The 14,375-nt window shown below is 49.9% G+C and overlaps 1 protein-coding gene across 1 annotated transcript in view; it reads right to left on the bottom strand.

Annotated features, from left to right (window-relative positions):
• RASSF1 (Ras association domain family member 1) overlaps positions 1 to 14,375 on the bottom strand; it is a 59,556-nt gene that overhangs the window by 32,424 nt on the left and 12,757 nt on the right. Inside the window, exon 2 of the mRNA XM_040358752.1 lies at positions 3,855 to 3,979. Coding sequence (XP_040214686.1) covers positions 3,855 to 3,979 — 125 coding nt within the window. The remainder of the gene's footprint in view (positions 1 to 3,854; positions 3,980 to 14,375) is intronic.

The raw sequence follows: 14,375 nt of genomic DNA, 5'->3' as shown, positions 1-14,375 counted from the left end.
AGATCTGCAGACACCCTATGTGGTGCTCTTGTGGCTGACAGTGCATGCTGGGAGTTGTAGTCCTGATTACAGCACATTGGCGCAATGTATAGATCTGCTCAAAATCTATATGGGGTTCTTGCGAACAGCAGTTGCTGAAGAACTACAAGTCTCAGCCTGTCAGTCACAGTGAAGGTTTATATAGAAGCTGGCCTCCATTATACCGCCTGGCAGGGGGGCTCTTTATGACAGCGCCGGCGTCTGGAAATCACTTCCAGGAACCATCTGTGATTATTCATCGGTTTATAGGAGCCATAAAGACAGAGGAGGAACTATGAGCAGCACAGGAGAGAGGAAACCCAAAATTCAGACTTCTGAGGACAGGACCCCATGTCAAAGGATTTGTCCCTGGAAACGTAAAGTCTCTCTTTATCTGCACTTCAGAATCAGATTTTATCGTCCCTTAGAGGTCCAGACATTGCTGTATAGAGCTCCATCCGCCCCTCTTCTCTCTCTCTGTCACCTGATCATTTGGGAACCCCTTTTTCTCATCTGCAGAATTCCATGGCTCATGCAGGAACAGTATAGGGAAATCTCCTTCTGCAGCATGGGACAGGTCCTCTTTTTTTCATGATTCATGCAGGAGCAGAATAGGGAAAACCCTCTGTCCGCAGCATGGGGCAGGTCCATGCAGGAGCAGAGCAGAGAAATCAATATTTGCAGCATGGGACAGGTCCTCTTTTTTCATGGTTTATGCAGGAGCAGAATAGAGAAAACCCTCTGTGCAGCATGGGACAGGTCCTCTTTTTCCATTGGCTCATGCAGGAGCAGGATAGTGAAATCTCTTTCTGCAGCATGGGACAGGTCCTCTTTTTTTGCCATGGCTCATGCAGGAGCAGAGTAGGAAAACCCCTCTCTGAAACATGGGACAGGTACTCTTTTATTTTTCCATGGCTAATCCAGAGCAAAATAGGGAAGTCCCTTTGTTCAGCATGGAACAGGTCCTCTTCTTTCCCATTGATTGCTTAGGAGCAGAGTAAAAAAATCCCTTTCTGCAACATGGGACAGGTCCTCTTTTTTTCATAGGTCATGCAGGAGCAGAGCAGAGAAATCACTATTTGCAGCATGGGACAGGTCCTCTTTTTTTCATGGTTTATGCAGGAGCAGGATAGTGAAATCTCTTTCTGCAGCATGGGACAGGTCCTCTTTTTCTATGGCTCATGGAGGAGCATGATAGGGAAATGCCTCTGTGCAGCATGGGACAGGTCCTCTTTTTTTTCTTTGGCTCATGCAATAGCAGCATATGGATTTCTCTTTCTTCACAATGGGACAGGTCCTCTTTTTCCATGATTCATACAGGAGCAGAATAGAAAAAACCCTCTGTGCAGCATAAGACAGGTCCTCTTTTTTCATTGGCTCATGCAGGATAGGGAAATCTTCTTCTGCAGCATGGGACAGGTCCTCTTTTTTTTTGCCATGACTCATGCAGGAGCAGAGTACAGGAATCTGTACTCTGCAATATGAATGAATGAATGAATGAAAAACTTATAAAGCGCGGTGCATGCGAACTGAATCGCTTCTGGGCGGGACAGGTCCTCTTTTTTCTATGGCTCATGCAGGAGCAGAATAGGGAAAAGCCTCTGTGCAGCATGGGACAGTTCCTCTTCTTTCTATTACTTGTGCAGGAGCACAGTAAGGAAATCCCTTTCTGGAGCATGGGACAGGTTCTTTTTTTCTCCATGGCTTATGCAGGAGCAGAACAGAGAAAACAGCCTCTTCAGCATGGGACAGGTCCTCTTTGTTCATTGGCTCATGCAAAAGCAGGATAGGCAACTCTCTTTCCGCAGCATGTGGCAGGTCCATGCAGGAGCACAGCAGAGAAATCACTATTTGCAGCGTGGGACAGGTCCTATTTTTTGCATGGCTCATGCAGGAGCAGCATATGGATTTCCCTTTCTTCACCATGGGACAGGTCCTCTTTTTTGCATGGCTCATGCAGGAGCAGCATATGGATTTCCCTTTCTTCACCATGGGACAGGTCCTCTTTTTCCATGGCTCATGCAGGAGCAGAATAGGGAAAAGCCTCTGTGCAGCATGAGACAGGTCCTCTTTTTTGCATGGCTCATGCAGGAGCAGCATATGGATTTCCCTTTCTTCTTCCATGGGACAGGTCCTCTTTTTTCCATGGCTCATGCATTACCAGAATAGGGAAAAGCCTCTGTGCAGCATGGGACAGGTCCTCTTTTTTGCATGGCTCATGCAGGAGCAGCATATGGATTTCCCTTTCTTCACCATGGGACAGGTCCTCTTTTTTCCATGGCTCATGCAGGAGCAGAATAGGGAAAAGCCTCTGTGCAGCATGGGACAAGTCCTCTTTTTATATCTATGGACATCACAGATACATCGACGATCTACATATGGACGTCAGAGATACATCGATGATCTACATCTTATCTACAGGATACAGTAACATGAGATGGATATTATGAATCAGATTAGTCAGTAACTGTCTGTATCTGGTGGAAACGTTCCGATCGATCGCTCTGATTCTACACATCACTTCCTATATACAGTATAAAGTGTTTGTAACTCCGCTAATATTATTACACACAGCGATTGTGGGGCCACTAGCTGCTATCCGTATCCCTTATAACCTCGTCGGTTTTTCATCTCAGATTGCCGTTTCCCCTCCGGCGTTTGTTCTCATTGATAAATATTCATCGTGACGCACGTTAGAGTAGCCCCCGAGGCTGAACACCCTCCCCCCCATGTCATGATTGTACACAAAAGGTTCGTTATGTGATCCGCCCCAAGCTGGACTCGTCTTTTGTCACCGTCAGGCTGAATAGGAGGACGATTCTAAGAGAGCCAATCGCCTTTTGTTTTGTTTTTTGTTTTTTTTTTAAATATGAAAAGTAGATCTGTCAGAACGTTCCCAGTCTTCGTGAATAAATTCCTGACGAGTCGCAATATACAGCAACGGGATCCAGACAAGCTCCACTTTGAACTCCACTCAGTGACATTGCCTAGGCTGAGGTGAGGTCATCAGTCTGCTGCAGGCAGGAGAAAGACTTTCCCCAGTCCCCCCCCCTCCAGAGATCAGACTGCAACATTGTAACTTTAAAATTTGATACAGAAGGGAAAATGCATTAGGCCCCATTCACACGTAATTATTTGGAATTGTGGCTGGCCGAATCATCGCGATTCTGCCCATAATTTCAAATTGTGTGGCAATCGGTGCAAAAACGCAGGAGAGTTTGGGTGCCATTTATTCTACATGGCGCCCCAAATGCGATGCGATTTTACTGTGATAGAATTGTGGCACTGGTGTTGGTGGATGTAATAATAACCTCAGCACTGGTGTCAGTGGACGCAATAACCCCAACACTGGTGTCGGTTGACACAATAATAACCCTCAGCACCGGTGTCAATGGATGCAATAATAACCCTCAGCACCGGTGTTGGTGGACGCAATATTAAGAGTCCCCCCTTACATAAGAGCTCTCCCTTATATGGGGCCCTCATCAGAGTCCCCACCAGAGGCCTGATTTGGCCCCTGGGCCGTAGTTTGATGACCCCTGCTTTAGATCACAAGAGGAAGTTCAGAAGAACGGGGGTTACACTAAGCTGACCCCACCAGGAGGACCCTACTATTCCGCGGGTTACTGAAGACTTGGCTTTTCACGCCTTCCCTGCGTAGCCGCTCTCTCGTCCACCCTTTCTGACCCTCTGTGCTGCTTCTTTTCCCAGGAACTCTGCTATGCGCGTCGGGACCCTTAGGGGTGAGACTGCGCTATATTAAGATACCTCTCAACTCAACTCAACCATGCCATGCAATAGAAGGCGCATCATGGCGGTACCCGTCTCTCTCTTACCACATTAGTGTCTTTCTCCCAGGCCGTATCTTGTATCGAGTCTTCGTCGGCCTCAGAATCCCCCCCTTGGCTGCAGTCCAGGCGGATGAGGGCCCGGCATCGGTAGTGGCAGGTGAAGTTGCAGTCTGAAAGAGACAAGAGAGTGTTAGAGATTGTGGGGGAGGGGTGAAGCCAGGAAAATTGCCAAACGGTAACCTTCTTATTACATATATATATATATATATATATATATATATATATATATATATATATATACACATGATAGGGAGTGTTGGATGGAGAGAAGTAAATGGGGGGGGGGGGGCACAAATTACTAATATACTATATGGCCTCAGGTATGTAACCCCCCCCCCCCCCAATGATGGAGTTCAGGGGTCTCCAGTGAAGGGTCCTTACACTCGTCCGTCATACAAAGACATTGTAGACAATTGTGCTCCTCCAACCTTGTGGTAACAGTTTGGTGAAGACCATTTTCTGTTCCACCATGACTGTCCCCGGTGTACAAAGCCATCTCCATAAAGACATGGATGACCAGTTTGGTGTGGAGGAACTCGAGTGTCCTGTACAGAGTCCTGACCTCACCCCTACTGAACACCTTTGCACTGGCTTCAACTGGGGAATCAGCCCTCAACTCTGCATTCAAGCAACATGTTGCTACTCCTAAGCTGAATCCTCTATGCCCTCAGTGACTCTAACCCCTGTGCACTCCGGACACCCCTGCACTCCTGTGTCTTCATTGACCTAGTGGCCCTCTGTCTCCAGTTACCCCTGTGACTTTTGTGTCTCCCGTTACCCCTGTAACTCCTGTGTCTCCAGCGACCCTGTGTTTCCAGTGCCCCCTGTGTCTCCAGTGCCCCCTATGTCTCCAGTGCCCCCTGTGTCTCCAGTGCCCCCTGTGTCTCCAGTTCCCCCTGTGTCTCCAGTGCCCCCCTATGTCTCCAGTGCCCCCTGTGTCTCCAGTGCCCCCCTGTGTCTCCAGTTCCCCCTGTGTCTCCAGTTCCCCCTGTGTCTCCAGTTCCCCCTGTGTCTCCAGTGCCCCCTGTGTCTCCAGTGCCCCCCTGTGTCTCCAGTTCCCCCTGTGTCTCCAGTGCCCCCTGTGTCTCAAGTGCCCCCTGTGTCTCAAGTGCCTCATGTCTCTCTAGTGACCCCAGTGACTCTGTGTCTCCAGTGCCCCCCTGTGTCTCCAGTGCCCCCTGTGTCTCCAGTTCCCCCTGTGTCTCCAGTGACCCCTGTGTCTCCAGTGACCCCTGTGTCTCAAGTACCTCATGTCTCTCTAGTGACCCCAGTGACTCTGTGTCTCCAGTGCCCCCTGTGTCTCCAGTGACCCCTGTGTCTCCAGTTCCCCCTGTGTCTCCAGTGACCCCTGTGTCTCAAGTACCTCATGTCTCTCTAGTGACCCCAGTGACTCTGTGTCTCCAGTGACCCCTGTGTGTCTCCAGTGACCCCTGTGTCTCCTGTGACTCCTGTGTCTCCTGTGTATCGAGTGACCCCAGTGGCTCCTGTGGCTCTGGTGACCTTGTGTCAACTACATATTGCTGGCCATGGTTTGGAAGAGGATTTCAACAATCTCTAGTAGGTGTAATGGTGCGGTGTTCACAGACTACTCACATTGCCTGGGTCAGCGGTAACACTGGCAGATGTCAGTATTAATAATTGATCGGGTATTAATAATCTATTAATAATTAATGGAGTATTAAAAATCTAGGACCCTCAATATGTTGAAAGCTCTGGCTGTACCTCCGATTTCTGCAGGATAAAAGTCCAGTTTGATATTCTATAAATTCAGCAGAGTAGAGATATTGGGGGTGTAAGGTGGATAGATATTTGGGGAGTACAGTGGAGATATTGGGGGTGTAAGGTGGGTATTTGGGGAGCACAGTCAGTGGAGATATTGGGGGTATAAGGTGGGTATTTGTGGAGTACAGTGGAGATATTGGGGGTGTAAGGTGGGTATTTGGGGAGCACAGTCAGTGGAGATATTGGGGGTATAAGGTGGGTATTTGTGGAGTACAGTGGAGATATTGGGGATATAAGGTGGGTATTTGGGGAGTATAGTGGAGATATTGGGGGTAGAAGGTGGGTATTTGGGGAGTATAGTGGAGATATTGGGGGTGTAAGGTGGGTATTTGTGGAGTACAGTGGAGATATTGGGGGTATAAGGTGGGTATTTGTGGAGTACAGTGGAGATATTGGGGGTATAAGGTGGGTATTTGGGGAGTACAGTGGAGATATTGGGGGTATAAGGTGGGTATTTGGGGAGTACAGTGGAGAAATTGGGGGTATTTGGGGAGTACAGTGGAGATATTGGGGGTATAAGGTGGGTATTTGGGGAGTACAGTGGAGATATTGGGGGTGTAAGGTCGGTATTTGGGGAGTACAGTGGAGATATTGGGGGTATAAGGTGGGTATTTGGGGAGTATAGTGGAGATATTGGGGGTATTTGGGGAGTACAGTGGAGATATTGGGGGTATAAGGTAGGTATTTGGGGAGTATAGTGGAGATATTGGGGGTGTAAGGTGGGTATTTGTGGAGTACAGTGGAGATATTGGGGGTATAAGGTGGGTATTTGGGGAGTATAGTGGAGATATTGGGGGTATTTGGGGAGTACAGTGGAGATATTGGGGGTATAAGGTGGGTATTTGGGGAGTATAGTGGAGATATTGGGGGTATTTGGGGAGTACAGTGGAGATATTGGGGGTATAAGGTGGGTATTTGGGGAGTATAGTGGAGATATTGGGGGTATTTGGGGAGTACAGTGGAGATATTGGGGTATAAGGTGGGTATTTGGGGAGTATAGTGGAGATATTGGGGGTGTAAGGTGGGTATTTGGGGAGTACAGTGGAGAAATTGGGGGTATTTGGGGAGTACAGTGGAGATATTGGGGGTATAAGGTGGGTATTTGGGGAGTACAGTGGAGATATTGGGGGTATAAGGTGGGTATTTGGGGAGTATAGTGGAGATATTGGGGGTATTTGGGGAGTACAGTGGAGATATTGGGGGTATAAGGTGGGTATTTGGGGAGTATAGTGGAGATATTGGGGGTATTTGGGGAGTACAGTGGAGATATTGGGGGTATAAGGTGGGTATTTGGGGAGTATAGTGGAGATATTGGGGGTATAAGGTGGGTATTTGGGGAGTAGAGGCGAGATATTGGGGGTATAAGGTGGGTATTTGGGGGTATAAGGTGGGTATTTGGGGGTATAAGGTGGGTATTTGGGGAGTTTAGTGGAGATATTGGGGGTGTAAGGTGGGTATTTGTGGAGTACAGTGGAGATATTGGGGGTATAAGGTGGGTATTTGTGGAGTACAGTGGAGATATTGGGGGTGTAAGGTGGGTATTTGTGGAGTACAGTGGAGATATTGGGGGTATAAGGTGGGTATTTGGGGTGGATAAGGTGGGTATTTGTGGAGTACAGTGGGGATATTGGGGGTATAAGGTGGGATATTGGGGGTATAAGGTTGGTATTTGGGGGTGTAATGTGGGTATTTGGGGGTATAAGGTGGGTATTTGGGGGTGTAAGGTGGGTATTTGGGGTGGATAATGGAGGAACTCGTGTCGGGGGTCTCAGGCTCTCACGCCGCGTCTGATCGCACGGTTCACACTCCGAGGTCGGAGTTCCCTCCAGTAATTAGAATCATGCGCACAGTGTGGACATTGATGGTGTACAATGGGCCATTATCAGCTGATTGGAGAATAATGAGGTCTTCTAATTACCAGCTGAGGCCGTGTGATGGAACTGACCCCCCCTCTCCCCTCCCCCCTCACCGGATTCAATGCCAATACATCAGAGAGAAGTTTTCTGCTTCACCGCCCAAAACAATAAATAAATACAATTAGGCATTAACCACCAGAAACCCAATATCCTCACACCCCCACAGGAGAAGGTCAGAGACTGCAGACATGCTACAGGAGATGGTCAGAGACTGCAGACATACTACAGGAGATGGTCAGAGACTGCAGACATAGTACAGGAGATGATCAGAGACTGCAGACATACTACAGGAGAAGGTCAGAGACTGCAAACACAGTACAGGAGATGGTCAGAGACTGCAGACATGATACAGGAGATGGTCAGAGACTGCAGACATGATACAGGAGATGGTCAGAGACTGCAGACATAGTACAGGAGATGATCAGAGACTGCAGACATGATACAGGAGATGGTCAGAGACTGCAAACACAGTACAGGAGATGGTCAGAGACTGCAGACATGATACAGGAGATGGTCAGAGACTGCAGACATACTACAGGAGATGGTCAGAGACTGCAGACATGATACAGGAGATGATCAGAGACTGCAGACAGTACAGGAGATGGTCAGAGACTGCAGACACAGTACAGGAGATGTTTAGAGACTGCAGACATAGTACAGGAGAGGATCAGAGACTGCAGACATACTACAGGAGATGGTCAGAGACTGCAAACACAGTACAGGAGATGGTCAGAGACTGCAGACATGATACAGGAGATGGTCAGAGACTGCAGACATACTACAGGAGATGGTCAGAGACTGCAGACATGATACAGGAGATGATCAGAGACTGCAGACAGTACAGGAGATGGTCAGAGACTGCAGACACAGTACAGGAGATGTTTAGAGACTGCAGACATTGTACAGGAGATGGTCAGAGACTGCAGACACAGTACAGGAGATGGTCAGAGACTTCAGACATATTACGCGAGACTGCTAAAAATCAATACAACAGGGTGATAAACACAGATTAGTGTCTGCAGGGGCCTGAAGGCCAAACAATATTTTGTGATTTGGGGGCTTAAAGCGGAGTTCCGGCCACAAATTGAAAAAAAAAAACTTTTTAAATATAAATACCCCTGTAATACACAAGCTGAATGTATTCTAGTAAAGTTAGTCTGTAAACTAAGGTCCGTTTTGTTAGGTTGTTACAGCATTTAGATACTTTATAAAATAGAAATTGACTGGGGCCATCTTAAGTGTGGGCATCATGAAGCCAGACTGTATGACTTCCTGGATTTCAGCCTCGCACATGCTCAGTGCTGTAGAAGCAGTGTAATGGTTTCAGATCAGTTTTCAATAGCAACGGGAGTGTCAGAGGAAGTTACCGCCCCTTATCTATGCAAACCTCTCCTCCCCTCCCCCCCTCCTTCCAGGAACCAGTAAATATAATAAATAATTTGTTCCTGTGCAGATATATCTACATAACAAGATGATATATATCTCTTGTTATATATGTGGTGTGTATACATATACCAGACATGTGCACTGTCAATAAATTCATTTTGTTAGTGCGGTGATGATGTTAGTGCTGCGATGTTAGTGCTGCGATGTTAGTGCTGCGATGTTAGTGCGGTGATGTTAGTGCGGTGATGTTAGTGCTGCGATGTTAGTGCTGCGATGTTAGTGCTGCGATGTTAGTGCTGCGATGTTAGTGCTGCGATGTTAGTGCGGTGATGTTAGTGCGGTGATGTTAGTGCGGTGACATTAGTGCGGTGACGTTAGTGCGGTGACATTAGTGCGGTGACGTTAGTGCTGTGATGTTAGTGCTGTGATGTTAGTGCGGTGACATTAGTGCTGTGATGTTAGTGCTGTGATGTTAGTGCTGTGATGGTGCGGTGATGTTAGTGCGGTGATGTTAGTGCTGTGATGTTAGTGCTGTGACATTAGTGCGGTGATGTTAGTGCGGTGACATTAGTGCGGTGACATTAGTGCTGTGATGTTAGTGCTGTGATGTTAGTGCTGTGACATTAGTGCGGTGATGTTAGTGCGGTGACATTAGTGCGGTGACATTAGTGCTGTGATGTTAGTGCGGTGATGTTAGTGCTGCGATGTTAGTGCTGCGATGTTAGTGCTGCGATGTTAGTGCGGTGGTGACATTAGTGCGGTGACATTAGTGCTGTGATGTTAGTGCGGTGATGTTAGTGCGGTGACATTAGTGCGGTGACATTAGTGCTGTGATGTTAGTGCTGTGATGTTAGTGCTGTGACATTAGTGCGGTGACATTAGTGCGGTGACATTAGTGCTGTGATGTTAGTGCTGTGATGTTAGTGCGGTGACGTTAGTGCGGTGATGTTAGTGCGGTGATGTTAGTGCTGTGACATTAGTGCGGTGACATTAGTGCGGTGACATTAGTGCTGTGATGTTAGTGCGGTGATGTTAGTGCTGCGATGTTAGTGCTGCGATGTTAGTGCTGCGATGTTAGTGCGGTGGTGACATTAGTGCGGTGACATTAGTGCTGTGATGTTAGTGCGGTGATGTTAGTGCTGTGATGTTAGTGCTGCGATGTTAGTGCTGCGATGTTAGTGCGGTGATGTTAGTGCGGTGATGTTAGTGCGGTGATGTTAGTGCGGTGATGTTAGTGCGGTGGTGATGTTAGTGCGGTGACATTAGTGCTGTGATGTTAGTGCTGTGATGTTAGTGCGGTGATGTTAGTGCGGTGGTGATGTTAGTGCGGTGACATTAGTGCTGTGATGTTAGTGCTGTGACGTTAGTGCGGTGACATTAGTGCGGTGACATTAGTGCGGTGATGTTAGTGCGGTGGTGATGTTAGTGCGGTGACATTAGTGCTGTGATGTTAGTGCTGTGATGTTAGTGCGGTGATGTTAGTGCGGTGATGTTAGTGCGGTGACGTTAGTGCGGTGATGTTAGTGCGGTGACATTAGTGCTGTGATGTTAGTGCGGTGATGTTAGTGCGGTGATGTTAGTGCTGTGATGTTAGTGCGGTGACAGTGCAGTGATGTTAGTGCGGTGACAGTGCGGTGATGTTAGTGCGGTGACAGTGCGGTGACGGTGCGGTGACAGTGCGGTGATGTTAGTGCGGTGACAGTGCGGTGACGGTGCGGTGCGGTGACAGTGCGGTGACGGTGCGGTGACGGTGCGGTGACAGTGCGGTGACAGTGCGGTGATGTTAGTGCGGTGACAGTGCGGTGACGGTGCGGTGATGTTAGTGCGGTGACGGTGCGGTGACGGTGCGGTGATGTTAGTGCGGTGACGGTGCGGTGCGGTGACAGTGCGGTGACGGTGCGGTGACGGTGCGGTGACAGTGCGGTGATGTTAGTGCGGTGACAGTGCGGTGACGGTGCGGTGACGGTGCGGTGATGTTAGTGCGGTGACGGTGCGGTGCGGTGACAGTGCGGTGACGGTGCGGTGACGGTGCGGTGACAGTGCGGTGATGTTAGTGCGGTGACAGTGCGGTGACGGTGCGGTGATGTTAGTGCGGTGACGGTGCGGTGCGGTGACAGTGCGGTGACGGTGCGGTGACGGTGCGGTGACAGTGCGGTGATGTTAGTGCGGTGACAGTGCGGTGACGGTGCGGTGATGTTAGTGCGGTGACGGTGCGGTGCGGTGACAGTGCGGTGATGTTAGTCCGGTGACAGTGCGGTGACGGTGCGGTGATGTTAGTGCGGTGACGGTGCGGTGCGGTGACAGTGCGGTGATGTTAGTGCGGTGACAGTGCGGTGACGGTGCGGTGACGGTGCGGTGCGGTGACAGTGCGGTGATGTTAGTGCGGTGACAGTGCGGTGACGGTGCGGTGATGTTAGTGCGGTGACGGTGCGGTGCGGTGACAGTGCGGTGATGTTAGTCCGGTGACAGTGCGGTGACGGTGCGGTGATGTTAGTGCGGTGACGGTGCGGTGCGGTGACAGTGCGGTGATGTTAGTGCGGTGACAGTGCGGTGACGGTGCGGTGACGGTGCGGTGCGGTGACAGTGCGGTGATGTTAGTGCGGTGACAGTGCGGTGACGGTGCGGTGATGTTAGTGCGGTGACGGTGCGGTGCGGTGACGGTGCGGTGACGGTGCGGTGACGGTGCGGTGACGGTGCGGTGACGGTGCGGTGACGGTGCGGTGACGGTGCGGTGACATTATGTGCAGAGTGGGGGGAGGTACAGATGATCAGGCATACAGAGCACGTCTCGGTCTGTGTAGATCTGTATGTGAGTACAGTGATCATAGTACAGCCCCGCCTCCCTGCACTAGAACTGTAACACACAGTGCAGAGCTCTGTTGCAATGTACAGGGAGGCGGGGCTGTACAGGGAGGCGGGGCTGTACAGGGAGGCGGGGCTGTACAGGGAGGCGGGGCTGTACTATGCTCGGTGCTCTCACATACAGATCTATCAGACAGAGTGAGACTCGCTCTCTCTGCCTGATGATCTGTATCTCCGTGCATCGGAGACAGATGGCAGGTGGGCGGGTGGTGGAGGGAGGAGGACAGGGGCGGCGGTGACGGACGGGTGGAGGAGCTAGGACGGGGGCGGAGCTAGGACGAGTGGAGGAGCTAGGACGGGGGAGGAGTTGGAGAGGGAGAAGAGGAAGGACACCACCTCTATGGGCGGCACTGCCCTCCCTCCCTCCCGCCCCCCGAGATGTTCATCCACGGCTGCGATGTTCAGCCCAGCCTCCTGGGATTGAAGAGACACATATCCCAGGAGGCATAGCAGCGCTGGATGCGGCGGGGGAATAAGAGACTCACAGATAAAAACGTGAGTTTTTAAAAGACAAAAATAAAACATCCCAAATGTATTTAAAGGGGCAGTGTAAAAACGAATGCAAAGAATTTGTAAAATAGGGTGGAACTCCGCTTTAAAAAAGTTTTGTCTGGAGTTCCACTTTAAATGAATGTCTTCCTCAGACTCAGGAAGGGCCCCCCCCCGCTCTGCTCATTACACATGGGGGGGGGGGGCGGATTGTAGTCACTGGGAATGATTGCTGAGCGGATCGGGTGGAAATCTTCGGTGGGGGTTCTGGACGGACGGATGTGATGCAGCGCACAGGAATGTACAGAAGGGTAAGTCACCCTGACTAATCCCTGATACAGATGCAGCTGCTGGAGACCTGGAACCCGCACACCGCCCCCCCCCCCCCCATGGTGAACACGCAGAGCGGGCGCGGCGATCCCAACATGGCGCCACCTGGTGGTCTCTGTATTTGTACTCAGGGAATGGGAAAGGGTTAGTAAAGGAATTTTTATTTTTTCCTTTAAAATAACAAACATGTGATACTTACCTCCACTGCGCAGTACGTTTTGCACAGAGTGGCCCCGATCCTCCTCTTCTGGGGTCCCTCGGCGGCTGTCTCTGGTCCTCCCCGCAAGTGCTGACCACAGTCATGCGAGCGCTCACATGGTGGTGAGCAATTGCGGGCGCGCTCCAGTGATACAGCGAGCGGCCATAGCCGCTCACCGTATCACTCGGCCCCGCCCCTCGGCGCGCCGCGTCACTGGATGTGATTGACAGCAGCGCCAGCCGATGGCTGCGCTGCTCTTAATCTATCCGCTCTAGCCAATCAGCGGCCGGGCTGAGCGGCGAAGAGGATCTTGGGACCAAGCGAGGGACTTTCAAGGGGTCAGGTAGGTATAACGGGGGCTGGGGGGGGAGGGGGCATCATCCGATGTTTTTTCACCTTAATGCATAGATTGCATTAAGGTGAAACATTTTTTTACTTTACAACTCCTTTAGGGGTCTAATTATCAATGTTTTCACCCAAGATTCACTCAACTGCCACCCAGGATTCACTCAACTGTCACCCAAGATTCACTCAACTGTCACCCAAGATTCACTCAACTGCCACCCAAGATTCACTCAACTGTCACCCAACATTTCACTCAACTGTCACCCAAGATTCACTCAACTGCCACCCAAGATTCACTCAACTGCCACCCAAGATTCACTCAACTGCCACCCGAGATTCACTCAACTGCCACCCAAGATTCACTCAACTGCCACCCAAGATTCACTCAACTGTCACCCAAGATTCCCTCAACTGTCACCCAAGATTCACTCAACTGCCACCCAAGATTCACTCAACTGTCACCCATGATTCACTCAACTGCCACCCAAGATTCACTCAACTGTCACCCATGATTCACTCAACTGTCACCCAAGATTCACTCAACTGTCACCCAAGATTCACTCAACTGCCACCCAAGATTCACAAAATTGCCACCCAAGATTCACTCAGCTGTCACCCAAGATTCACTCAACTGTCACCCAAGATTCACTCAACTGCCACCCAAGATTCACTCAACTGTCACCCAAGATTCACTCAACTGCCACCCAAGATTCACTCAACTGTCACCCAAGATTCACTCAACTGACACTCAAGATTCACTCAACTGTCACCCAAGATTCACTCAACTGTCACCCAACATTTCACTCAACTGTCACCCAAGATTCACTCAACTGTCACCCAAGATTCACTCAACTGTCACCCAAGATTCACTCAACTGTCACCCAAGATTCACTCAACTGTCACCCAAGATTCACTCAACTGTCACCCAAGATTCACTCAACTGCCACCCAAGATTCACTCAACTGTCACACAAGATTCACTCAACTGTCACCCAAGATTCACTCAACTGACACTCAAGATTCACTCAACTGACACTCAAGATTCACTCAACTGTCACCCAAGATTCACTCAACTGCCACCCAAGATTTACTCAACTGTCACCCAAGATTCACTCAACTGCCACCCAACATTTCACTCAACTGTCACCCAAGATTCAGTCAACTGCCACCCAAGATTCCCTCAACTGCCACCCAAGAT

The sequence above is a fragment of the Rana temporaria genome, chromosome 7 (genome assembly GCF_905171775.1).
Source record: "Rana temporaria chromosome 7, aRanTem1.1, whole genome shotgun sequence".
In the NCBI taxonomy this organism is placed as follows: domain Eukaryota; kingdom Metazoa; phylum Chordata; class Amphibia; order Anura; family Ranidae; genus Rana; species Rana temporaria.
The sequence above is the reverse complement of the archived record's forward strand: the minus strand, read 5'-3'. Positions and strand labels throughout refer to the sequence as shown.